This window comes from Pipistrellus hanaki (genome assembly GCF_964339955.1).
Source record: "Pipistrellus hanaki genome assembly, chromosome: 21".
In the NCBI taxonomy this organism is placed as follows: Eukaryota; Metazoa; Chordata; class Mammalia; order Chiroptera; family Vespertilionidae; genus Pipistrellus; species Pipistrellus hanaki.
The window spans coordinates 7,902,384-7,926,405 of NC_140523.1; the positions used below are offsets into that span (position 1 = coordinate 7,902,384).

The 24,022-nt window shown below is 59.3% G+C and overlaps 1 protein-coding gene across 1 annotated transcript in view; it reads right to left on the reverse strand.

Moving 5' to 3' along the window:
- The window catches only part of TBC1D2B (TBC1 domain family member 2B), a gene marked incomplete at its 3' end in the record, with an annotated part of 33,748 nt that extends 10,428 nt beyond the window's left edge, over positions 1-23,320 (reverse strand). Inside the window, exons 1-5 of the mRNA XM_084868978.1 lie at positions 22,940-23,320; positions 11,849-12,002; positions 3,947-4,112; positions 2,615-2,775; positions 4-137 (exon numbers count right to left, since the gene is read on the reverse strand). Of these exons, the coding sequence (XP_084725104.1) occupies positions 4-137; positions 2,615-2,775; positions 3,947-4,112; positions 11,849-12,002; positions 22,940-23,269 (945 nt within the window). The 5' untranslated portion in view covers positions 23,270-23,320. The remainder of the gene's footprint in view (positions 1-3; positions 138-2,614; positions 2,776-3,946; positions 4,113-11,848; positions 12,003-22,939) is intronic.
- Positions 23,321-24,022: the final 702 nt, after the last annotated feature.

Sequence of the window (24,022 nt, forward strand, 5' to 3'; positions counted from 1 at the left end):
CGCCCCGGGCGTGCCCTCGGGGGCCGGGTCCCCGCTGCCGTGGCGGCTCTTGTAGGACCCGATCATGTCCCTCAGGGGGCGCCTGCCTTTGTAGGGGACGCGGCCCAGGTCGAAGAGGAACCCCGAGCCGGCGCTGCCTGCGGGGACACAGGGCGGGTGTGGAGAGGCGGGAACCCCGGCCCCTGGCTGTCACTCCCTCCGAGGAATCCGCCCCCCCCCCAGCTGCCTCTGTCCGTCCCACCCGGCGGACACTTCCTGACGAGGCCCCGTGCAGGGCCTGCACTCGGCTGGATTGCTCAACCCCGGCCCGCCCGCCCCAACGGGTGCATGACACAGCGGCCGGGAAACCGAGCTGAGCTTCCAGAATCTCCTCAGAAGCTCCGTGCTGCCCTGTGTTCCTGTAACCGTCCTACCCCGGGCACGGGGAGACCGAGGAGAACAGACGCAGGCCGGGGGGACGGGGCAGGGGAGGGAGGGGGTGTCTCCAGGGCCCTCGGCACCCTGGGAGCACGGGGTCCCCTCCCCCGGGGCACCCCGTGATGATCGACAGCCGCATTGCAGCACCTTGCTTATACACCCCTACCGCCGCCCTAGAGGCCCTTTGTCACTTGCCCTTCGTCGTCAAAAAGATAAAAAAAGAAAATATTCTAAATGTATGTAAATAGATGTTGTAAACACACATCTTGTTTTTTCATTTTAAACTAGAGGCCGTGTGCACGAAATACACGCCCTTGTGGGGTCCCTTAGTCCCTTAGCCTGGCCTGCACCCTCTCACAGTCCGGGAGCCCTTGGGGGATGTCCGACTGACAGCTTAGGCCCGCCCACCGAAGTTCCAGGCAGACATCCTTAGTGCTGAGCTTATCAGCCGTGAGCCCGGCTCAGGGCTTCTTACCGAGCGCCTGCCCCCTGGTGCTCAGTGCGCGTCATAGCGACCAGTCCTTCAGCTGTTAGGTGGATTTGCATATTAGCCCTTTATTATATAGGATATATTTTTGTTGATGTCAGAGAGGAAGGGAGAGGGAAAGAGAGAGAAACATCCATGATGACAGAGAATCACGGATGGGCTGCCTCCTGCACGCCCCACACTGGGGATGGAGACTGCACCCCGGGGCATGTGCCCTGACCGGGAATCGAACCCGGGACCTTTCCATCCGCAGGCTGATGCTCTATCTACGGAAGGGTACTGAGGGACCCAAATACATTTTCGTGTAGATGGGTTCAAATATGCATTTGAAACGTAAAGGGAGAGACATGCTATACAGATTTCATTCACTTAAAGTCAGAAGACGGGCCAGAGGGACCCGGGCTGTGTGTGTGGGGTGGGGGCGGGCGTGAGGGTGGGGCCTGTGGCCTCCTCGATTGAAGGGCCGAGGGAGGCAGACGTCGAAGGAACAGTGCGGAAATGAGATCGTGTCCCAGAGTTACTATCACTGTCCTCAGACACTGCAATGAAGCTGTCATTAACATTTTTGGGGGGGAGCCTGGCCAGCGTGGCTCAGCGGTTGAGCATCGACCTAGGAACGGGAAGGTCAGGGTTCGATTCCCGGTCAGGGCACATGTCCACGTGTCAGGCTGCATCCCCAGTTTGGGGCGTGCAGGAGGGAGCTGATCCGTGATTCTCTCCCATCATGGATGTTTCTCTCTCTCACCCCCTTCCTGGTCAAGGGCATGGACCTTGGTTGCAGGCACATCTCCAATGGGGGGTGTGCAGGAGGCAGCTGATCGATGTTTCTCTCTCATCCATGTTTCTCTCTATTCCTCTCCCTTCCTCTCCGTAACCAATCAGTAAGATATATATATATTTTATAAAGCCTGTACCTGCCCTGGCCAGTGTGGCTAAGTAGATAGAGCGTCAGCCTGCAGACTGAAGGGTCCCTGATTTGATTTTGCTCAAGGGCACGTGCCTGGGTTGTGAGTTCGATCCCCAGTGTGGGAGTGCGGGAGGCAGCCGATCCACGATTCTCTCTCATCATGGATGTCCCCTCTCTCTCCCTTCCTCTCTGACATCAATAAAAATATGTTTTTAAAAAATAAACAAGAAGCCGAAACCAGTTTGGCTCAATGGATAGAGCGTCGGCTTGGGGACTGAAGGGACCCGGGTTCGATTCCGGTCAAGGGCATGGACCTTGGTTGCGGGCACATCCCCAGTAGGGGGTGTGCAAGAGGCAGCTGATCGATGACTCTCTCTCATCGATGTTTCTAACTCTCTATCCCTCTCCCTTCCTCTGTATAAAATCAATAATAAAATAAAAATATATTTTGCCGAAACCGGTTTGGCTCAATGGATAGAGCGTCGGCTTGGGGACTGGAAGGTCCCGGGTTCGATTCCGGTCAAGGGCATGGACCTTGGTTGCGGGCACATCCCCAGTAGGGGGTGTGCAAGAGGCAGCTGATCGATGACTCTCTCTCATCGATGATTCTAGCTCTCTACCTCTCTCACTTCCTCTCTGTACAGAATCAATAAAATATATTTAAATATATATATATATATATTTTTTTTAAATAAATAAAAAATAAACAAGAAGTGAAGAGAATGTGGACTCCCTGCTGGGCAGGCTCCGTGCCCTGTGGCCAGCCTGCAGCGGGGGGAGCAGGGACCCCGAGCCCCTCGCACCTCTGCCCCCCTCCGGCGCCTGCCTCCGCCGCTCCTCCTGCGACGCCGACTCCTCCAGGTCCTTGGGGCTGGGGTCCAGCAGCTCCCACTCCTCGTGGGTGTAGAACACGCTCTTCCGGCTGTCCTGGCCCCTTCCCGGCCGGAAGGAGGACATGGAATTCCTACGGGGGGACGGAGTGCGTGGGTTCTTAAAAAATGTTTGCTTTCACTTTAAAAAAAGATATATATTTTATTGATTTTTTACAGAGAGGAAGGGAGAGGGAGAGAGAGTTAGAAACATCGATGAGAGAGAATCATCCATCAGCTGCCTCCTGCACGCCCCCTCACTGGAGATGTGCCCGCAACCAAGGTCCATGCCCTTGACCGGAATCGAACCCGGGACCCTTCAGTCCGCAGATAGATGCTCTATCCACAAAAAAAGAGAAAAGCACTAACTAGCTTGGTTAGGCCTGTGGGCTGAAGGTCCCAGGTTCGATTCCGGTCAAAGGCATGTACCTTGGTTGCGGGCACATCCCCGGTGGGGGGTGTGCAGGAGGCAGCTGGTCGATGTTTCTCTCTCATCGATGTTTCTAACTCTCCCTCTCCCTTCCTCTCTTTTTTAAGTTAATTTAAAAAAAAAAAAAGAAAAAAAGCCCTAACCAGCTTGGTTCAGTGGGTAGAGCTTCGGCCTGCGGACTGAAGGGTCCCGGGTTCGATTCTAGTCAAGGGCATGTATATACCTTGGTTGCGGGCACATCCCCAGTTAGGGGGCGTGCAGGAGGCAGCTGATCGATGTTTCTCCCCCATTGATGTCTCTAACTCTCCCTTTCTATCTGTAAAAAATCAATACTATATATATATATATTTTTTTTTTTTTTTTTAAAAATATTTTATTGATTTTTTACAGAGAGGAAGGGAGAGAGATAGAGAGCTAGAAATGTCGGTGAAAGAGAAACATCGACCAGCTGCCTCTTGCACACCCCCTGCCGGGGATGTGCCCGCAACCAAGGTACATGCCCTTGCCAGGAATCGAACCCAGGACCTTTCAGTACACAGGCCGATGCTCTATCCACTGAGCCACACCGGTTTCGGCCAATACAATATATATTTTTAAAAAGAATATCTATAGAAGACAAAACCCCCAGCACCCAGGGAGGCAAGAACGCACGCTCCTGGTCCCCCAGGAGAACAATGACCCTATTCCTCCGGAGGAGACAGAACAGCCGCTAGAACCAGACCCCGGAGTGACAAGGTGGCAGCGTTCTGACGGGCAATCAGCACGTGCTGTCACACGGGATTGCTTTTGGGGTCCTCGGCGAACGCCCCCGGCAGCCCCCCCGCCCCCGGACTCACCTGAGCTCGGCGCCCCACTGCTTCAGAGAGAAGTTGATGGAGCTGGGGGGCCCCGGGGCGGGCTGGCTGGCGGCCTGCTCCCCCACCAGCTCTCCGGGGGCCGCGTCCGCGGCCAGGACGGTCCGGGCTTTCTCGGCGGAGGCGTTGGGGTGCGGGCACAGGAACTCTGGGGGAGGGGCGGACAGAGGGGGACGGCTCAGAGCGGCCCCAGGGGCCCTGGCTGACCCCCCGGAGCACGGGCCGGTGTCCTCCGCAGACACCGGTGCCGGACGCGGGGCTGTGTGGCTTCGTCGGAGACGGCGCAGACACATCTGGTGGCTTCCGTGTTCTGCCACCATTTTGACCTCAAGGAGATCATTGAGCCCCAGATGGTGTGGCTCAGTGGGGAGAGCACCGGCCTGAGGACTGAAGGGTCTCGGGTTTGATTCCGGTCAAGGGCATGGACCTTGGTTGCGGGCACATCCCCGGTGGGGGGTGTGCAGGAGGCGGCTGGTCGATGTTTCTCTCTCATCGATGTTTCTAGCTCTCTATCCCTCTCTCCCCCTTCCTCTCTGTAAAAGTCAATAAAATATATTTTAAAAAGATAAAAAAAAATAGCCGAAACTGGTTTGGCTCAATGGATAGAGCGTCAGCCTGCGGACTGAAGGGTCCCGGGTTCGATTCCGGTCAAGGGCATGGACCTTGGTTGTGGGCACATCCCCAGTAGGGGGTGTGTAAGAGGCAGCTGATGGATGTTTCTCTCTCATCGATGTTTCTAACTCTCTCTCTCTCTCTCTCTCCCTTCCTCTCTGTAAAAAAAATATATATATATATATATATATTTATTTTTTTTTAAAATAAATAAAAAGATAAAAATAAAGTAGATCATCATGCCCGGGCCAGTGTTGCTCAATGGATAGAGCATCAGCCTGTGGACCTAAGGATCCCGGGTTCGATTCTGGTCAAGAGCACATACCCAGGCTGTAGGCTCGATCCCCGGCCCCAGTTGGGCTGTGTGTAGGCGGCAACCAATCATGTGTCCCTCTCACATGGATGTTTCTCTCTCTCTCTCCCCTTCCCTTCCACTCTCCATAAAAATCAACGGAAAAACATCCGCAGGCCCAGCCGGGCGTGGCTCAGCGGCTGCGCACTGACTCAGGAACCAGGAGGTCAGGGTTCAATTCCCGGTCAGGGCACATGCCCGGGGTTGCAGGCTCCATCCCCATTAGGGGGCGTGTGCCCTTGACTGGAATCGAACCCGGGACCCTTCGGTCCTCAGGCCGACGCTCTACCCACTGAGCCACACCGGCCAGGCCTTTGGATGGAGCCCCGAGCCCTGGTGGTGGGGACGACGGTCCGGCCAGCTGAGCTGGGGCTGGGGCAGGGCACACCCTCCACGCGGAGCCAGGAAGCCGCCTCGGGACCCGGGGGGCCGCGTGCAGCCCCCCCTTCCTGTGTGGGCTGGCGGCGGCAGGCTCTGCGGGGGAAGACAAAACCCCAAGGTTACGAGGAAGCCCGGGGCTTGCTGCAACGCCGGGAGCTTCCTGGGGAAGTGGCCGGGCGGGGGCGGGGAGCGGAGCCGCCGCGGAGGCCAGGGGGCAGCGGCCAGACAGGCTCGTCCTCCATGTGCCTGTGTGAGGGAACGAGAAGCCGTGTCCAGGCCTGTGCAGGACTGATACTCTGCCTGGCTCTCGGCCTGTTTGTGAGGTTTACGTAAGGGTCCACGGGGGGACAGCCGTGGTCAGGGGACCGCCTGCCTCAGGACACGGACGGACGGACGGGCGGACGGGCGCACAGAAGTCCCAGGATCCCGAGTCTTTATCTCCCGGCGCCCGCAGACAGAGGCTGTGCTTGAGGAGTTTGCTGTGACACCTACTCTGTTCCTTTTTTCAATAAATATATTTTTATTAGTGGCCCGGTGCATGAAATTCGTGAGGGGCGGGGGGTGGGGGGTAAAGAGGGGTTCCCTCAGCCCAACCTGCCCCTCTCCAATCCAGGATCTCTTGGGGGATGTCTGACGGCCAGTTTAGGCCCTAAATTGGCAGTCGGACATCCCTCTCTCAATCCTGGACCGCTGGCTCCTAATCGCTCACCTGCCTGCCAGCCCGATCGCCCCTCACTGCCTCTGCCCCTCACTGCCTCTGCCTGCTGGCCCAATCGCCCCCCACTGCCTCTGTGTGCCGGCCCAATCGCCCCTCACTGCCTCTGTGTGCCGGCCTGATCACCCCTCACTGCCTCTGCGTGCCGACCCGATCGCCCCTCACTGCCTCTGTGTGCCGGCCCGATCGCCCCTCACTGCCCCTGTGTGCCGGCCCGATCGCCCCTCACTGCCTCTGTGCTGGCCTGATCGCCCCTCAATGCCTCTGTGCCAGCCTGATCGCCCCTCACTGCCTCTGTGTGCCGGCCCGATCGCCCCTCACTGCCTCTGTGTGCCGGCCTGATCGCCCCTCACTGCCTCTGCCCCTCACTGCAATGCCTGCCAGCCTGATCACCCCTCACTGCCTCTGCGTGCCGGCCCAATCGCTCCTCACTGCCTCTGCGTGATGGCCCGATCGCCCCTCACTGCCTCTGCGTGCCGGCCCGATCGCCCCTCACTGCCTCTGCCCCTCACTGCCTCTGTGTGCGGCCCGATCACCCCTCACTGCCTCTGTGTGCCGGCCTGATCACCCCTCACTGCCTCTGCGTGCCGACCCGATCGCCCCTCACTGCCTCTGTGTGCTGGCCCAATCACCCCTCACTGCCTCTGTGTGCTGGCCTGATCGCCCCTCACTGCCTCTGCCCCTCACTGCCCCTGTGTGCCGGCCCGATCGCCCCTCACTGCCTCTGAGTGATGGCCCGATCGCCCCTCACTGCCTCTGAGTGATGGCCCGATCGCCCCTCACTGCCTCTGAGTGATGGCCCGATCGCCCCTCACTGCCTCTGTGTGCCGGCCTGATCGCCCCTCACTGCCTCTGTGTGCTGGTCCGATCGCCCCTCACTGCCTCTGTGTGCTGGCCCGATCGCCCCTCACTGCCTCTGTGTGCCGGCCCGATAGCCCCTCACTGCCTCTGTGTGCCGGCCTGATCGCCCCTCACTGCCTCTGTGTGCTGGCCTGATCGCCCCTCACTGCCTCTGCCCCTCACTGCCTCTGTGTGCCGGCCCGATCACCCCTCACTGCCTCTGTGTGCCGGCCTGATCGCCCCTTACTGCCTCTGTGTGCTGGCCCGATCGCCCCTCACTGCCTCTGCGTGCTGGCCCGATCGCCCCTCACTGCCTCTGAGTGATGGCCCGATCGCCCCTCACTGCCTCTGCCCCTCACTGCCTCTGTATGCTGGCCCGATCACCCCTCACTGCCTCTGTGTGCTGGCCCGATCACCCCTCACTGCCTCTGTGTGCCGGCCTGATCGCCCCTCACTGCCTCTGTGTGCCGGCCCGATCGCCCCTCACTGCCTCTGTGTGCCGGCCTGATCGCCCCTCACTGCCTCTGTGTGCTGGCCCGATCGCCCCTCACTGCCTCTGTGTGCCGGCCCGATAGCCCCTCACTGCCTCTGCGTGCCGGCCCGATCGCCCCTCACTGCCTCTGTGTGCTGGCCCGATCGCCCCTCACTGCCTCTGCCCCTCACTGCCTCTGTATGCTGGCCCGATCACCCCTCACTGCCTCTGTGTGCTGGCCCGATCACCCCTCACTGCCTCTGTGTGCCGGCCTGATCGCCCCTCACTGCCTCTGTGTGCCGGCCCGATCGCCCCTCACTGCCTCTGTGTGCTGGCCCGATCGCCCCTCACTGCCTCTGTGTGCTGGTCCGATCGCCCCTCACTGCCTCTGTGTGCTGGCCCGATCGCCCCTCACTGCCTCTGTGTGCCGGCCTGATCGCCCCTCACTGCCTCTGTGTGCCGGCCCGATCGCCCCTCACTGCCTCTGTGTGCTGGCCCGATCGCCCTTCACTGCCTCTGTGTGCCGGCCCGATCGCCCCTCACTGCCTCTGTGTGCTGGCCTGATCGCCCCTCACTGCCTCTGCCCCTCACTGCCTCTATGTGCCGGCCTGATCGCCCCTCACTGCCTCTGTGTGCCGGCCTGATCGCCCCTAACTGACCCCCTGCTGGCCAAGTCACCCTTAACTGCCCCTCTCTGCTGGTCTGGTTGCCCATAACTGCCCCCTCCCCCCCACAAGCCTGGTCACCCCTGACTGTCCCCCCTGCCATCCTGGTTGCCCCTAACTGCCCCCCTTCTGGCCTGGTTGCCCCATGCAGCCTGCTGCTCAGTCATTTGGTCATCCCTCACTAAGCCCCCCGCCGGCCTAGCCATAGACAGCCATTTTGTGAGGGCATGAGGGTTCATTTGCATATCACCTCTTTGTTAAATAGGATTTTTACTTATTTCAGAGAGGGAAGGAGAGGGAGATAGAAACATCCATGAGGAGAGAGAATCATGGGTCGGCTGCCTCCTGCACGCCCCACATGGGGGATGGAGCCCGCCACCTGGGCCTGGGCCCTGACCGGGAATCGAACCCTGGCTCCTAGGAGGACGCTCAAGCCCTGAGCCCTGCCGGCCGGGCCGGTTTCATTATTCGTTCTTAGCAGCGATCTAGAGCTGGAGGACATCCAGTCCTGTGCACACACGCAGCTTCAGACACGCCGCTGCTCTCAGGACCAAGTCCCGAGTCCCAAACCCGGAGGAGGCCAAGGCTCCCTCCGCCGCAGCCGCTGAGCCTCAGGCCGGCACCCGCCGCTCCCCGCCAGCCCAGGCCCCGCTCTCCGCCCGCCCCGCCGGCTCCTGCTCCCCTCAGGCCTCAGCGTGGTGCCCCTCCTCAGAGGCCCGACCGCCTCGGCCAGGCTCACCGCCCCCATCGCACCATCTCACACCTCTCCGCGCCATCTCACACCTCTCCGCGCCATCTCACACCTCCCCGCGCCATCTCACACCTCCCCGCGCCATCTCACACCTCCCCGCGCCATCTCACACCTCCCCGCGCCATCTCACACCTCCCCGCGCCATCTCACACCTCCCCGCGCCATCTCACACCTCCCCGCGCCATCTCACACCTCCCCGCGCCATCTCACACCTCCCCGCGCCATCTCACACCTCCCCGCGCCATCTCACACCTCCCCGCGCCATCTCACACCTCCCCGCGCCATCTCACACCTCTCCGCGCCATCTCACACCCCATCGCACCATCTCACACCCCATCGCACCATCTCACACCTCTCAACGCCATCTCACACCTCTCCACGCCATCTCACACCTCTCCACGCCATCTCACACCTCTCCACGCCATCTCACACCTCTCCACGCCATCTCACACCCCATCGCACCATCTCACACCTCTCCACGCCATCTCACACCTCTCCACGCCATCTCACACCTCTCCACGCCATCTCACACCCCATCGCACCATCTCACACCTCTCCACGCCATCTCACACCTCTCCACACCATCTCACACCTCTCCACGCCATCTCACACCTCTCCACGCCATCTCACACCTCTCCACGCCATCTCACACCTCTCCACGCCATCTCACACCTCTCCACGCCATCTCACACCTCTCCACACCATCTCACACCTCTCCACGCCATCTCACACCCCATCGCACCATCTCACACCTCTCCACGCCATCTCACACCTCTCCACACCATCTCACACCTCTCCACGCCATCTCACACCTCTCCACGCCATCTCACACCTCTCCACGCCATCTCACACCCCATCGCACCATCTCACACCCCATCGCACCATCTCACACCTCTCAACGCCATCTCACACCTCTCCACGCCATCTCACACCTCTCCACGCCATCTCACACCTCTCCACGCCATCTCACACCTCTCCACGCCATCTCACACCCCATCGCACCATCTCACACCTCTCCACGCCATCTCACACCTCTCCACGCCATCTCACACCTCTCCACGCCATCTCACACCCCATCGCACCATCTCACACCTCTCCACGCCATCTCACACCTCTCCACACCATCTCACACCTCTCCACGCCATCTCACACCTCTCCACGCCATCTCACACCTCTCCACGCCATCTCACACCTCTCCACACCATCTCACACCTCTCCACGCCATCTCACACCTCTCCACACCATCTCACACCTCTCCACGCCATCTCACACCCCATCGCACCATCTCACACCTCTCCACGCCATCTCACACCTCTCCACACCATCTCACACCTCTCCACGCCATCTCACACCTCTCCACGCCATCTCACACCTCTCCACGCCATCTCACACCCCATCGCACCATCTCACACCTCTCCACGCCATCTCACACCTCTCCACGCCATCTCACACCTCTCCACGCCATCTCACACCTCTCCACGCCATCTCACACCCCATCGCACCATCTCACACCTCTCCACGCCATCTCACACCTCTCCACGCCATCTCACACCTCTCCACGCCATCTCACACCCCATCGCACCATCTCACACCTCTCCACGCCATCTCACACCTCTCCACGCCATCTCACACCTCTCCACGCCATCTCACACCTCTCCACGCCATCTCACACCTTTCCACGCCATCTCACACCCCATCGTACCATCTCACACCTCTCCACGCCATCTCACACCTCTCCACGCCACCTCACACCTCTCCACGCCATCTCACACCTCTCCACGCCATCTCACACCTTTCCACGCCATCTCACACCCCATCGTACCATCTCACACCTCTCCACGCCATCTCACACCTCTCCACGCCATCTCACACCTCTCCACGCCATCTCACACCTCTCCACGCCATCTCACACCTCTCCACGCCATCTCACACCCCATCGCACCATCTCACACCTCTCCACGCCATCTCACACCTCTCCACGCCATCTCACACCTCTCCACGCCATCTCACACCTCTCCACGCCATCTCACACCTCTCCACGCCATCTCACACCTCTCCACGCCATCTCACACCTCTCCACGCCATCTCACACCTCTCCACGCCCGCCCCCGGGAAACGCCGGGAGGGAGCAGGCCGCTCACAGGGGCCTGGCTGCTGAGCGGACGAGCCAGCGTCAGAGCCACAAACGCCAAACCGCCACGTGACAGGCCCCGGGCCACGCGGAGGCAGCCATGTGGGCCTCAGTGTCTCCTCGGCTCCAGGCCACGGCGTTCAGCTTCCAAGAAGGAAGGACCGTCCGGCCAGCGTGGCACAGGGGCTGAGCATCGACCTGTGAACCAGGAGGTCAGGGTTCGAATCCCAGTCAGGGCACAGGCCCGGGTGGCGGGCTCGATTCCCAGTGGGGGGTGTGCAGGAGGCAGCCGATCCATGATCCCCTCTCATCATGGATGTTTCTCTCTCTCTCTCTCTCTCTCTCTCTCTCTCTCTCTCTCTCTCTCTCCTTTCTGAAATCAATAGATATATTTTTTATTTCTTATTTTTTAAGTATATTTTTATTGACGTCAGAGAGGAAGGGAGAGGGAGAGGGAGAGATAGAAACATCCACGATGAAGAGAAAATCATGGATTGTCTGCCTCTTGCACACCCCCTACTGGGGATGGAGCCCGCCACCTGGACATGTGCCCTTGACTGGAATAGAACCCAGGACCCTTCAGTCCGCAGGCAGAGGCTCTATCCATTGAGCCACACCAGCCAGGGCAAGAATATCTATTTAAAACACACACAAACACACACACACACACACACACATACACACACACGTCTCTTAGGAACATGCCTGGGTCACGGGCAGGGCCTTTGCGAAACCTCCCCCGTGTGTACACGCCTGTGTGAACTCCGACCCCCCTGCCCAGCCCACGGGACGTGAGTTCTGTGCCTGCAGGGGGACCGAGGACCAGGCTGGCCGGGGAGCCGCTCGGGGTCCCCTCCAGCACACGCCCCACCCGCCGACTCGGCTGTGTCGCCTGCAGGGTGCTGGGCGCTGACCTTGCCCGGCCCCCAAGGTCACCCGGGCCCCCCCCCCAGGAAGGCACTCACCTGGGGCGCCCCTGGCCACGAGGCCCCGGGAGCCGTCCCCCGGGGGGGGCGAGGTGCGGCCGGCCCCCTGCACCATGTCCAGGCCGTTGCAGTGCTCCCAGCGCTTCTGCTGCAGCTCCTGCAGCCAGTAGGTCATCAGCTGGCGGTTGGGGGCCTGGGGGCGGGGGAGAGAGAGGACAGGGTTATGGCGGCCGCGCAGGCTCAGAGCCGCGTGTTTCCTGCAAGGGGCGGCCGAGAGGAACGGGCCCAAGCAACGTCCATTTCTTTTTTAATATATTTTGTTGCCGAAGCCGGTGTGGCTCAGTGGATAGAGCGTCGGTCTGCGGACTGAAAGGTCCCGGGTTCGATTCCGGTCAGGGGCATGTACGTTGACTGCGGGCACATCCCCGGTAGGGGGTGTGCAAGAGGCAGCTGGTCGATGTTTCTCTCTCATCGACGTTTCTAGCTCTCTCTCTCTCTCCCTTCCTCTCTGTAAAACACCAATAAAATATATTTAAAAATATATATATATTTTGTTGATTTTTTTTACAGAGAGGAAGAGAGAGGGATAGAGGTAGAAACATCCATGAGAGAGAATCATCGACCAGCTGCCTCTTGCACGCCCCCCACTGGGGACATGCCAGCAACCAAGGTACGTGCCCTTGACCGGAATCGAACCCGGGACCTTTCAGTCCGCAGGCTGACGCTCTATCCACTGAGCCACACCAGTCTCGGCTGTAACGTCCATTTCAAGGCCTGCAGCGGGGGACACGCTTCACAGTGAGAACAGCAGCAGCAGCCCGGCTGGCGGGGCTCAGGGGCTGAGCCTCCATGTAGGACCCAGGTCAGGGTTCGATTCCCGGTCAGGGCACAGGCTCCATTCCCAGGGTGGGGCATGCAGGAGGCAGCCGGTCCATGATTCTCTCTCATCATGGATGTTCCTCTCTCTCTCTCTTTCTCTCTCTCTCTCTCTCTCTCTCTCTCTCTCCCTTTCTCTCTGAAATCAATAAAGATATATTTATATTAAAACAACTAAACCCCACCATGACCCGCCCAGCACATGTGAATATTAAGTGCATGTGCAAAAGAAGCCGGATCCGCCCCGGTGTGGCTCAGTGGATAGAGCATCGGGCTGCGAACTGAAAGGTCCCGGGTTCCATTCCAGTCAAGGGCACACGCTTGGATTGCTGACTCGCTCCCTCGTGGGGGCGTGTGCAGGAGGCAGCCGGTCCATGATTCTCTCTCCTCATGGATGTTTCTCTTTCCCTCTCCCTTCCTCTCTGGCATCGATAAAAAAAAAATATTTAAAAAGAAAGAAGCCGAATCCAACATGCTATATGATTCCATGCCTGTGACATTTTAAAAATTATTTTTTAAAAATATTTTCATTGCCAAAACTGGTGTGGCTCAGTGGATAGAGCATCTGCCTGGGGACTGAAGGGTCCCAGGTTGGATTCCGGTCAAGGGCATGGACCTTGGTGGCGGGCATATCCCTGGTGGGAGGCATGCAGGAGGCGTCTGATGGATGTTTCTCTCTCATCGATGTTTCTCACTCTCTATCCCTCTCCTTCCTCTCTGTAAAAAAATCAATATGTTAAAAAAAAAAAACACATATGTATATGTATTGAAAGGGCTCACTTTTTCCTTTAAAAATAAAATAAAGAGCATGTCCCGGGGGGCGGGGCCCCAGCTGGGTGGGCACAGCTGCCCTATCAGACCTCTGCGCGCCCAGGGCCCGCCCACAGGACCAGAGCCAGGCCACCCACTGCGGCAGCTGCGGAGGAATTGGCAGGACAGCTGGCTGACCCCATGGGGCCCAGCTGCTCCCCCAGGCCTCTGTCCCACACCCAGGAGCCCCCCGGGCAGACAGGCTCGGCCACCTGTCCCGTCCTGTGGACCCCAGGCACCTCCTTCCCTCCCTCCACACCCAGCTCTCTCCTCGAAAAAGTCCCAGGATCCGGTCTTCAGAGCCCGGCCCGTGTGGCTCAGTGGTTGGAGCATCGACCTATGACCCAAAGAGGTCAGGATTCGATTCCGGGTCAGGGCACATGATGAGAGAGGGCCATGGATCGGCTGCCTCCTGCGCGCCCCACACTGGGGATGGAACCCGCAACCCAGGCCTGTGCCCTGACCGGGAATCGAACCGTGACCACCTGGTTCCTAGGTGGACTCTCTTCTTACCCCTGGCCACCAAGTCCTGTGTGTCCCGTGCTTATAACGCTTGGGGGTTCATGGGGCCACACCATTGTATGTGGTGCTCTGGCCCACCCCGCCCCACCCCCGTGGGCCCAGAGCCTGGCCCTCACACGGCAGCACACAGAACCGGCCTCCCTGACCCCTGCTCCGACGGCACCAACACCCACCTGCAAACTCCTATTCGATCCTCAAGACCCAGTTCAAAAATCCCTGCTGAGCCCTGGCTGCTGTGGCTCAGTGGGTAGAGCGCCGGCCTGCAGATTGATGGGTTCTGGGTTCAATTCCAGCCAACGGCACAGGCCCAGGATGCGAGCCCGTTCCCCAGTAGGGGGTGTGCAGGAGACAGCCGATCCATGATTTTTTTCTCATCGTGGATGTTTCTTTTTTTCTTTTTTAAATATATTTTATTGATTTTTTTACAGAGAGGAAGGGAGAGAGATAGAGAGCCAGAAAGGTCAATGAGAATCATTGATCAGCCGCCTCCTGCACACCCCGCACCGGGAATGTGCCCGCAACCAACGTACATGCCCTTGACCGGAATTGAGCCGGCACCCTTCAGTCCGCAGACCGACGCTCTATCCACTGAGCCACACCGGTTTCGGCGTCTTTTTCTTTTTTAAAAAAATATATATTTTATTGATTTTTTTTACAGAGCAGAAGGGAAAGGGATAGAGAGTTAGAAACATCGATCAGCTGCCTCCTGCACACCCCACACTGGGGATGTGCCCGCAACCAAGGTCCATGCCCTTGACCGGAATCGAACCCGGGACCTTTCAGTCCGCCGGACGACGCTCTATCCACTGAGCCACACTGGTCAGGGCTCATAATGGATGTTTCTCTCTCTCTTTCCCTCTCCCTTCCTCTCTGTAAAAAAAACCAAAATCACCTTCATGTTTAAAAAGGGAAAAGAACAAAAATCCCATCCGAGAGTTCAAAGAGGCCGCCCCGTCACCCCGCACATACGACACGTGATGACACGGCTGCTCGGCCTCCGCTTAGCGTGTGAGCTCTGGGCTCCTCCCCGGAGGGTCAGGGCCCGGGTCAGGGCTCCCACATTTACAAGCCAGACCACCAGGAAGGAGTCCCTGTCCCAGAGGGGGGTGGGGGCGTGACCCCACCGGCCGCCGGGGGTGGAGGGGGGCTCCCTGGGCTTCCGAGCCGGCCCTTAGGCCCTTCTCCCCTGAGCCGCGGCGAGCAGCACAGAAGCCGCCTGATAACCCAGGACGAGACTCAGATAAAGAAAGCAGACCGGCCCTGGCTGTGTGGCTCAGTGGATAGAGCCTCAGCCTGCGGACTGAAGGGTTTCAGGTTCGATTCTGGGCAAGGACATGGACCTTGGTTGCGGGCACAGCCCCAGTGGGGGGCGTGCAGGAGGCAGCTGATGGATGTTTCTCTCTCATGGATGTTTTTGGCTCGCTCTCTCTCCTTCTCCCTTCCTCTCTGTAAAAAAGAAATCAATGAAATACGTTTTTAAGGAAAGCAGGCCGCCACGCCAAACTGAAAACAGCCCTCAGCTCTGGATTCTCTTCGTTTCCACATCATCACGAGCCTCGAGACGCCCTCCGGGGATCTGGCCCGGGGCCAGCGGGAAAACAAAACAAAACCGACTTTCCCCTGGTTTTGAAATCCTGTGTCAGCCTAGCGCCCAGGGCTGTAACAGGAAAGAGGGAGGGAGCAGGGGTCCCCGTGGGACACCGCAGCACAGCCCCCATCCCTCCAGAAAGCCGTCCGTCCTATCTTTTTATTTTTCTAATGATGTATTTTATTGATTTTTACAGAGAAGAGGGGAGAGGGAGAGAGAGTTAGAAACATCGATGAGAGAGAAACACCCATCAGCTGCCTCCAGCACGCCCCCCGCTAGGGATGTGCCCGCAACCAAGGCACATGCCCTTGACCGGAATCGAACCCGGGACCGCTCAGTTTGCAGGCCGACGCGCTATCCACTGAGCCACACCGGCCAAGGTCATTCTATCTTTTTAAACCGCAGTCTTCACAGCGGCGCACAAACAGAGCTCATTAAGTAATCACAGCTCGTTAAATAATAAAAATTGGAATTCAGAATTCCAATCTAAACCCCGCCCTGCCTGAGTGGCCGACCTTCCACCTATGACCCAGGAGGTTGTGGTTCGATTCCCGCGGGGAGCCCCATCCCCAATGTGGGGCGTGCAGGAGGCAGCCGATCCGTGATTCTCTCTCCTCATTGATGTTTCTATCCTCTTCCTTTCTCTCTCCCCCTCTCCCTTCCTCTCTGAAATCAATAAATACATATTTAAAAAAGAAAAGAGCCGAAACCGGTGTGGCTCAGTGGGTAGAGCGTCGGTCTGCGGACTGAAAGGTCCCAGGTTCGATTCCGGTCAAGGGCATGGACCTTGGTTGCGGGCACATCCCCAGTGGGGGGCGTGCAGGAGGCAGCTGATGGATGTTTCTCTCTCATCGATATTTCTAGTTCTCTATCCCTCTCCTTTCCTCTTTGTAAAAAAAAAAAAAAAAAAAAAAAATCAATAAAATATATTTAAAAAAGAAAAGAAAAGCTGACCCCTCTGTGGAAAAGCCCTGCCTCAGCCCCATGGCCAGCTCACACCTCCGTTAGCGTTAAGGATGCAATGAGGTCAGCAGCTCGGGGTGAGGACAGGGGGAGGGACCCCGCCCGCAGATCAGATGTAAGTCATGTTCTAGGAGTCAGGCTGGGAGGGCCTGGCCCCCCAGGGCAGCCCCCTGGGGGGGCAGCACAGCCTCCACCCAGACACACGGGGTCAAGGTCAAGGTCAAGGTCACCCCGAGTCGCTCTCCCCGTGGTAAGGGGAACTGACCACAGGCCTCTGTGTCAGAAGGAGCAGCCACATGGCTGCCTGATGACCACAGGCCGATGGCCACGGCTCTGCCCACGGGGCCCTCGCACAGTGAGCAACGCCCGGCACCCACAGCCAGCCGACAGCGCCCGCACCCCCCCCACAGGCTCCACTCCCCACTCCCCCGGCTCCGCCCGGGGCTTCTTTTTTTTTTTTTTTTTTAAATATATTTTATTGATTTTTCACAGAGTGGAAGAGAGAGGGATAGAGAGTTAGAAACATCGATGAGAGAGAATCATCGATCAGCTGCCTCTTGCACACCCCCTACTGGGGATGTGCCCACAACCAAGGTACATGCCCTTGCCCGGAATCGAACCCGGGACCTTTCAGTCCCCAGGCCGACGCTCTATCCACTGAGCCAAACCGGTCCCGGCGGGCGGGGCTTCTTTTTAAACACACCGAGCGGCCAGATGATGACGATCTCTGAACTGGCCACTCGGTGTGTATTCTACAGAATAAAAGGCTAATATGCACATGGTCCCCTCGACCGGGAGTTCGACCAGCAGGCAGGCCGGCCAACCGCCCCTGTCCCCTCCCCCTGGCCAGGCTGGCCGGCCCCCACCCATGCACCAATTTATGCAACCAGGCCTCTAATATATATACACAAAACACACACACACTGAGTGGGGATATTATTATGCGTTCAGAGGTCATCATAATCTGGCCACTCTGTGTATATTTTACTGATTTCAGAGAGGAAGGGAGAGGGAGAGAGAGAGAAACATCCATGATGAGAGAGGCATGTGCAGGCACGTGCCCTTGACCGGAATTGAACCCGGGACCCTCAGTCAGCAGGCCGAGGCTCTATCCACTGAGCTACACCACCAGCCAGGGCTTGGTGTCTTTTTAAATTTAAAACTAGCACACAGGGATACCGGGCTTAAAAATGAAGTTTTAGCCCGGTCAGCGTGGCTCCGTGGTTGACCACTGACCTAGGAACCAGGAGGTCCCGGTTCGATTCCCAGTCAGGGCACAGGCCCGGTTGGCGAGCTTGATCCCCAGCGGAGGGCATGCAGGAGGCAGCCGACGGTTGTTTCTCTCTCATCATGGGTGTTTCTCTCTCTCCCTCTGCCTTCCCCTCTGACACCAATAAAAATGTAGTTCTGTAAACATGCGCCTGCTCTATGGGGTCAAACGCTGCGTTCACTCAGCCCTCCTGCCTTGGCAGGGCCCCCGGCGGACGGTCCCCACCCCGAGCTCCTGAGGATGCCAGAGTCGGGAGCGCCCCCTTCATTGACGATGGAGAAACGCCAGACCCCCCTCAGAGCCACAGCCTGGCAGACCCTCCAGAGGGACCCCCAACAAAGACAGAATGACAGACACATCTGGTTTCTCTCCATGTTTTTTGTTTTTTCTTAAAGCTCTCGCAATTCTTTGATCGTATCGAGTCTTTTTATTTTTTATTTTTTTAAAATATATTTTATTGATTTTGTACAGAGAGGAAGGGAGAGAGATAGAGAGTTAGAAACATCGATGAGAGAGAGTCATCGATCAGCTGCCTCTTACACACCCCCTACTGGGGATGTGCCCGCAACCAAGGTCCATGCCCTTGACCGGAATCGAACCCGGGACCCCTCAGTCCCCAAGCCGACGCTCTATCCACTGAGCCACCCCGGTTTCCGCCTCTAGTCTTTTTTTTTTTTTAATATATTTTATTGATTTTGTACAGAGAGGAAGGGAGAGAGATAGAGAGTTAGAAACATCGATGAGAGAGAGTCATCGATCAGCTGCCTCTTACACACCCCCCACTGGGGATGTGCCTGCAACCAAGGTCCATGCCCTTGACCGGAATCGAACCCGGGACCCCTCAGTCCCCAAGCCGACGCTCTACCCACTGAGCCACCCCGGTTTCGGACTCTAGTCTTTTAAAAAGTCTTAACGCGGCAGCTCCTTTCTCTGAAGAACTGTATTTTAACTGAGGCCCGGTGCACGGAATTCGTGCGAGAGCGGGCCTCCCTTCCCTCGACGGCGGCACCCGGGACCCGGGCTTCCCTCGTAGCCCCGGCTTCCTCCGGAAGATTCTCTGAAAGGACGTCCGATCTAATTAGCATATTACACTTTTGTTATTACAGATTGATTTCAGAGATGAAAGCAGAGCGAGCGACATCCATGATGAGAGAGCCCGGCTGGTGTGGCTCAGTGGTCGAGCGTCGACCTATGAACCAGGAGGTCACGGTTCATTCATTTGGTTCCCCGTCAGGGCACACGCCTGGGTTGTGGGCTCGACCACAGTGTGTGTGTGGGGGGGAGGGGCGTGCAGAATGAAGCTGAGCAATTCAAGAATTCTCTTTCCTCACTGATATTTCTCTCTCTCTCTCTCTCTCTCTCTCTCTCTCTCTCCCCCCCTTTCTCTCTGAAATCAATAACAATATATCTGTTTTAAAAAATGAGAGAGAATTGTCCTAACCAGCTTGGCTCAGTGGATAGAGCGTCGGCCTGTGGAATGAAGGGTCCCGGGTTTGATTCTGGGCAAGGAATAGGCCCAGGTTGTGGGCTCCATCCCCCGTGTGGGGCGTACAGGAGGCAGCTGATCCATGATTCCCTCTCATCCTGGATGTTTCTATCTCTCCCTCTCTCTGACATCACTACAAATATATACTTAAAAAAAAAGACAGCCGAAACCGGTCTGGCTCAGTGGATAGAGTGTCGGTCTGCGGACTGAAAGGTCCCGGGTTCGATTCCGGTCAAGGGCATGGACCTTGGTTGCGGGCACATCCCCTGTAGGGGGTGTGCAGGAGGCAGCTGATTAATGTTTCTCCCTCACTGATGTTTCTAACTCTCTATCCCTCTCCCTTCCTCTCTGTAAAAAAATCAATAAAATATATATTTTATAAATAAATAAATAAGTAAATAAATAAAGACAGTATTTCCAGGCCCGGAGCAGATGTGCAGGGCGGGGCAGCCAGCCCAGGGGGCCGGCCCACCCTCTGTCCTGGACGGACACACCGGACCGCCCTCCGGGCTGACGAATGCTTGTCCTGCAGCCAGAGCAGCGTCAGCACCGGGGAATGCGCCTCATTTTCCCTACCCCGAGGCTCCGGGACAGGAGCACGTGACTGCTCAGCTGCGTGTGACTCGGAAACCAACACGCATGCTCACGGGGGCTGAGGCCCGGCCGGCGTGGCTCAGGGGCTGAGCGTCGACCTAGGAACCAGGAGGTCAGGGTTCGATTCCCGGTCAGGGCACAGGCCTGGGTTGCGGGCTTGATCCCCCAATGTGGGGCGTGCAGGAGGCAGCCGATCTTTGATTCTCTCTCATCACTGATGTTTCTTTCTCTCTCCCCCTCTCCCTTCCTCTCTGAAATCAATAAAATATATATACACCGAGTGGCCAGATGATGATGATCTCTGAACACATAATAACATGTCCACTCGGTGTGTATCCTATAGGATAAAAGGCTAATATGCACTCCCCTCGACCAGGAGTTCGACCAGCAGGCAGGCCGGCCAACCGCCCATGTCCCCTCCACCTGGCCAGGCTGGCCAGACCCCACCCATGCACGAATGCACACAAATACACACACACACACACACACACACACACACACACACACACGGCCAGATGATGATGATCTTTGAACGCAAAATCATCTGGCCACTCCGTGTCTATCCTAAAGAATAAAAAGCTAATATGCAAATGGTCCCCTTGACCAGGAGGTCAACCAGCAGGCAGGCCAGCCAACCGCCCATGTCCCCTCCCCCTGGCCAGGCTGGCCAGATCCCACCCATGCACCAATTCATGCACCAGGCCTTTAATATATTATATATACATACACTGAGTGGCCAGATTTTATGCCTTCTGAGATCATGATAACATAATAATCTGGCCACTCAGTGTGTGTATGTGTGTGTGTGTGTGTGTGTGTGTGTGTGTATTAAAAAAATTTTTTTAAAAAAAACAGATGTGTCCAGAGAGATAACACAATCACAGCCTCTCCATTCCGTCCTTTCGCAGGGGGCCCGGCCCGGGTCCGGGTTCGGGGCGGCAGGGAGAGCCGGGCTGCTCCCCGACCCCCGTTCCCTCGTCTGTAACACACGGCGCCGGGCCAGATCTCTGCCTTCGGGACGGAGCGGCTTACCAAGAAATTCCGGGATCAGCTTACATCCAGACTCAGGCACTAACACAGCCCCACAAACCACAGCTGCTCGGGGAAGGTGGGGGGCGGGGGGCTTAAAACCAGAACCACATGCGACCATCAGCCCCTTCTCTCTCTAACCCGTCTGCCCGGAGACGGGACCTGGAACAGGGACAGTGCGCCGGAGCCTGAGCTGGGCCCCTCCTCCCTCCCCTACAGGCCCCTCAGGAACCGGGGTTCCCCTGTGGCCGAGGAACCTCCACTGAACGCTCAGCTGGAGCCCTGCCTGCGTCGGAAAGGGGAAAAGGAAGATAAATTTCTCGTTTCCACTCCCTCCATCCCAGAGGGAGAAAGAGAGAGAGAGAGAGAGAGAAAGAGAGAGAGAGAGAGAAACATCCATGATGAGAGAGAATCATGGATCGGCCGCCTCCTGCACGCCCCACGCTGGGGAAGGACCCCGCAACCCGGGCCTGTGCCCTGAGCGGGAATCGAACCCGGACCTCCTGGTTCCTAGGACGCTCAACCACTGAGCCACACCGGCCGGGCCAAAGAGTTTTTACAGGAGACCAAAACCCTGACAGGATGCGGCTGTCCCTTTAACAGACATTTCCCCGGGAAACGCTTTGGCAGACGGGCCACTCCTTGGCAGGAGTCCCCGCGCGCACACACACACGGGGTCAGACACTCAAGTTCACACGTGTGCTTTCCATGCAGGCCGGGGCGGGCCAGGCCGGACCGGGACCCTGCGGGCTCCCTGGCAGACTCGGGCTGCCTGCACCCCCTTAGAGAGGGTGGGGGCTGGGGGTCTGTAAGGACGCCCCGGGGAGCAGCCCTGAGACTGGGGCTCAGTCCTGCAGGAGCGCGGGGCCCAGGGGGCTGGAGGCACGGCCCACTTGGCCTTGCACTTGGCGGGCTTTGCAAAGAGCTTTCCAGAAAGCTGTCCTCCGTCCCAGAGCCCCAGCGCAGCCTGCTGCTCTGGAGAGAGCCAGCTTCCAGAGGAGGGGGGAGAGAAAGAAGGAAAGGAAGGAGGGAAGGGAGAGAGAGAGAAAGAGGGGAGAGAGAGAGAGAGAGAGAGAGAGAGAGAGAGAGAGAAAGAGAAAGAGGGAGAGAGAAAGAGAGGAGGGAGGGAGGGAGGAGGCCTCCCCCCACCATGCCAGCAGGCAAAAGGGGCAGAGCGGCCCCCACACTCACAGCAGGAGGGCCCCTCGGCGACGATGGGGCTCCCAGGTCCGGGGGGGAGGGGACACCTCTGGCCCCGTGGACACCCCCTTTCTGCCATCCCGCCTCCCCAGCCAGCACGAGGAGCGAGGAGCGAGAACAGGGGCGCTGCCCCCATGGCTGCGGGGCCGCAGCGGGGAACCTGCCACTCAGACCTGACCACTCCGCGGGCACGCCATTCACCAGCTGTGCCATGCACCCCCGGGGTCCCCCCCAAACACACGCTCCGCAGACGGCGAAACCGAGGCACAGGAGGTGAATGCACTCGGCCAAGGTCACATGCAGCCCTGAGCGCCGGGGCGGAGGGGTTGCACGGGACACCCCGGGATGCCGGAGGGCAGAGGGGGGCCCGGGGAGGGGCGCACCGGACTCCCCGGGATGCGGGAGGGCAGAGGGGGGCCCGGGAAGGGGCGCACGGGACTCCTCGGGATGCGGGAGGGCAGAGGGGGGCCCGGGGAGGGTGGCACGGGACACCCCGGGATGCGGGAGGGCAGAGGGGGGCCCGGGGAGGGCAGAGGGGGGCCCGGGGAGGGGCGCACGGGACACCCCGGGTTGCGGGAGGGCAGAGGGGGGTCCGGGGAGGGTGGCACGGGACACCCCGGGATGCGGGAGGGCAGAGGGGGGCCCGGGGAGGGCAGAAGGGCCCGGGGAGGGGCGCACGGGACACCCTGGGGTGCGGGAGAGCAGAGGGGCGCCCAGGTGCCAGGCACGGGAAGCGGCCACGGGCCGGGGCGGGGCGGCGGGAGGGCAGTCCGGGGGCGGGGCGGCTCCCACCTTGAGCACCGTGACGGCGCCCGCGCTGTGCACCTGGAAGTGCGCGGGCGGCTCGGCGCCGGGCTCGGCCGCCTCGTCGGGGCCGTCGTAGCTGAAGCAGGCGCCGGCGATGTCCAGGCGGCCGAGCGGCAGCGCGTCCTGCGGGCTCTTGAAGTAGTAGAGGCAGCAGCGCCGCGCGTCGAACACGAACCAGCGGCTGCGGTAGCCGCGCAGCGGGCCCTTGCCCGACAGCTTCTGCAGGTAGCCGCACAGGCGCGCCGGCTCCCGCGCCGGCCCCGCGGCCTCGGCCCCGCCGCCGCCGCCGCCCTCGTCCGCGCGGGGCCCCGGCATCGCCCGCCGCGCGCCCACTGCCGCCGCCGGCCCCGCGCCCGCCCGCGCCGCTGCCGCACCCACCGGCCGCCACGCCCCGCCACGCCCCCTCACGCAAGGCAGCCTGGGGGTTGTAGTCCCGCCCCCGCCACGCCCCCACAACCACTGCCCCCCCCAAGCCGACCCACGCCACCGCCCCCGCGCAAGGCAGCCTGGGATTCGTAGTCCCGCCCCCGCCACGGCCACAAACACTGTCCTTCCCACACCAGCCCCGGCCGCCCCCCCCCCCCGCCCTCCCGCGCAAGGCAGCCTGGGATTTGTAGTCCCGCCCCCGCCGCGCCCCCACAACCACTGGCCCCCAAGCCGGCCCCCGCCATCGCCCCCGCGCAAGGCAGCCTGGGATTTGCAGTCGCGCCTTCTGCCTGCGCGCAAAGTGGTCTGGGACTTGTGGTCCGCCCACGTGGACTCCCGAGCCCACCCCGGGGTCGTGGGGGAATGGGGGAGTAGGGCGGGGTGTGGTGGGGTCAAGCCCCACAGGTGAGGTTCGGGTAGTCCGGTCCCTGCTCGCTGCCCCCTTGTGCGGCACTGCTGCACCTTTACCTAGGAGAGTGGGTGTATGGGTGTGCGCTGGGCTCAGAATCCACCAGGGTGTCCCAACACCTTGGGCACAAAACTGTTTTAGAAAAAATACATTTATTTATTTATTTTGATTTGGCTTCAGAGGGGAATGGACAGGGAGAGAGAGGAACGTCCATGATGAGAGAGAATCATGGA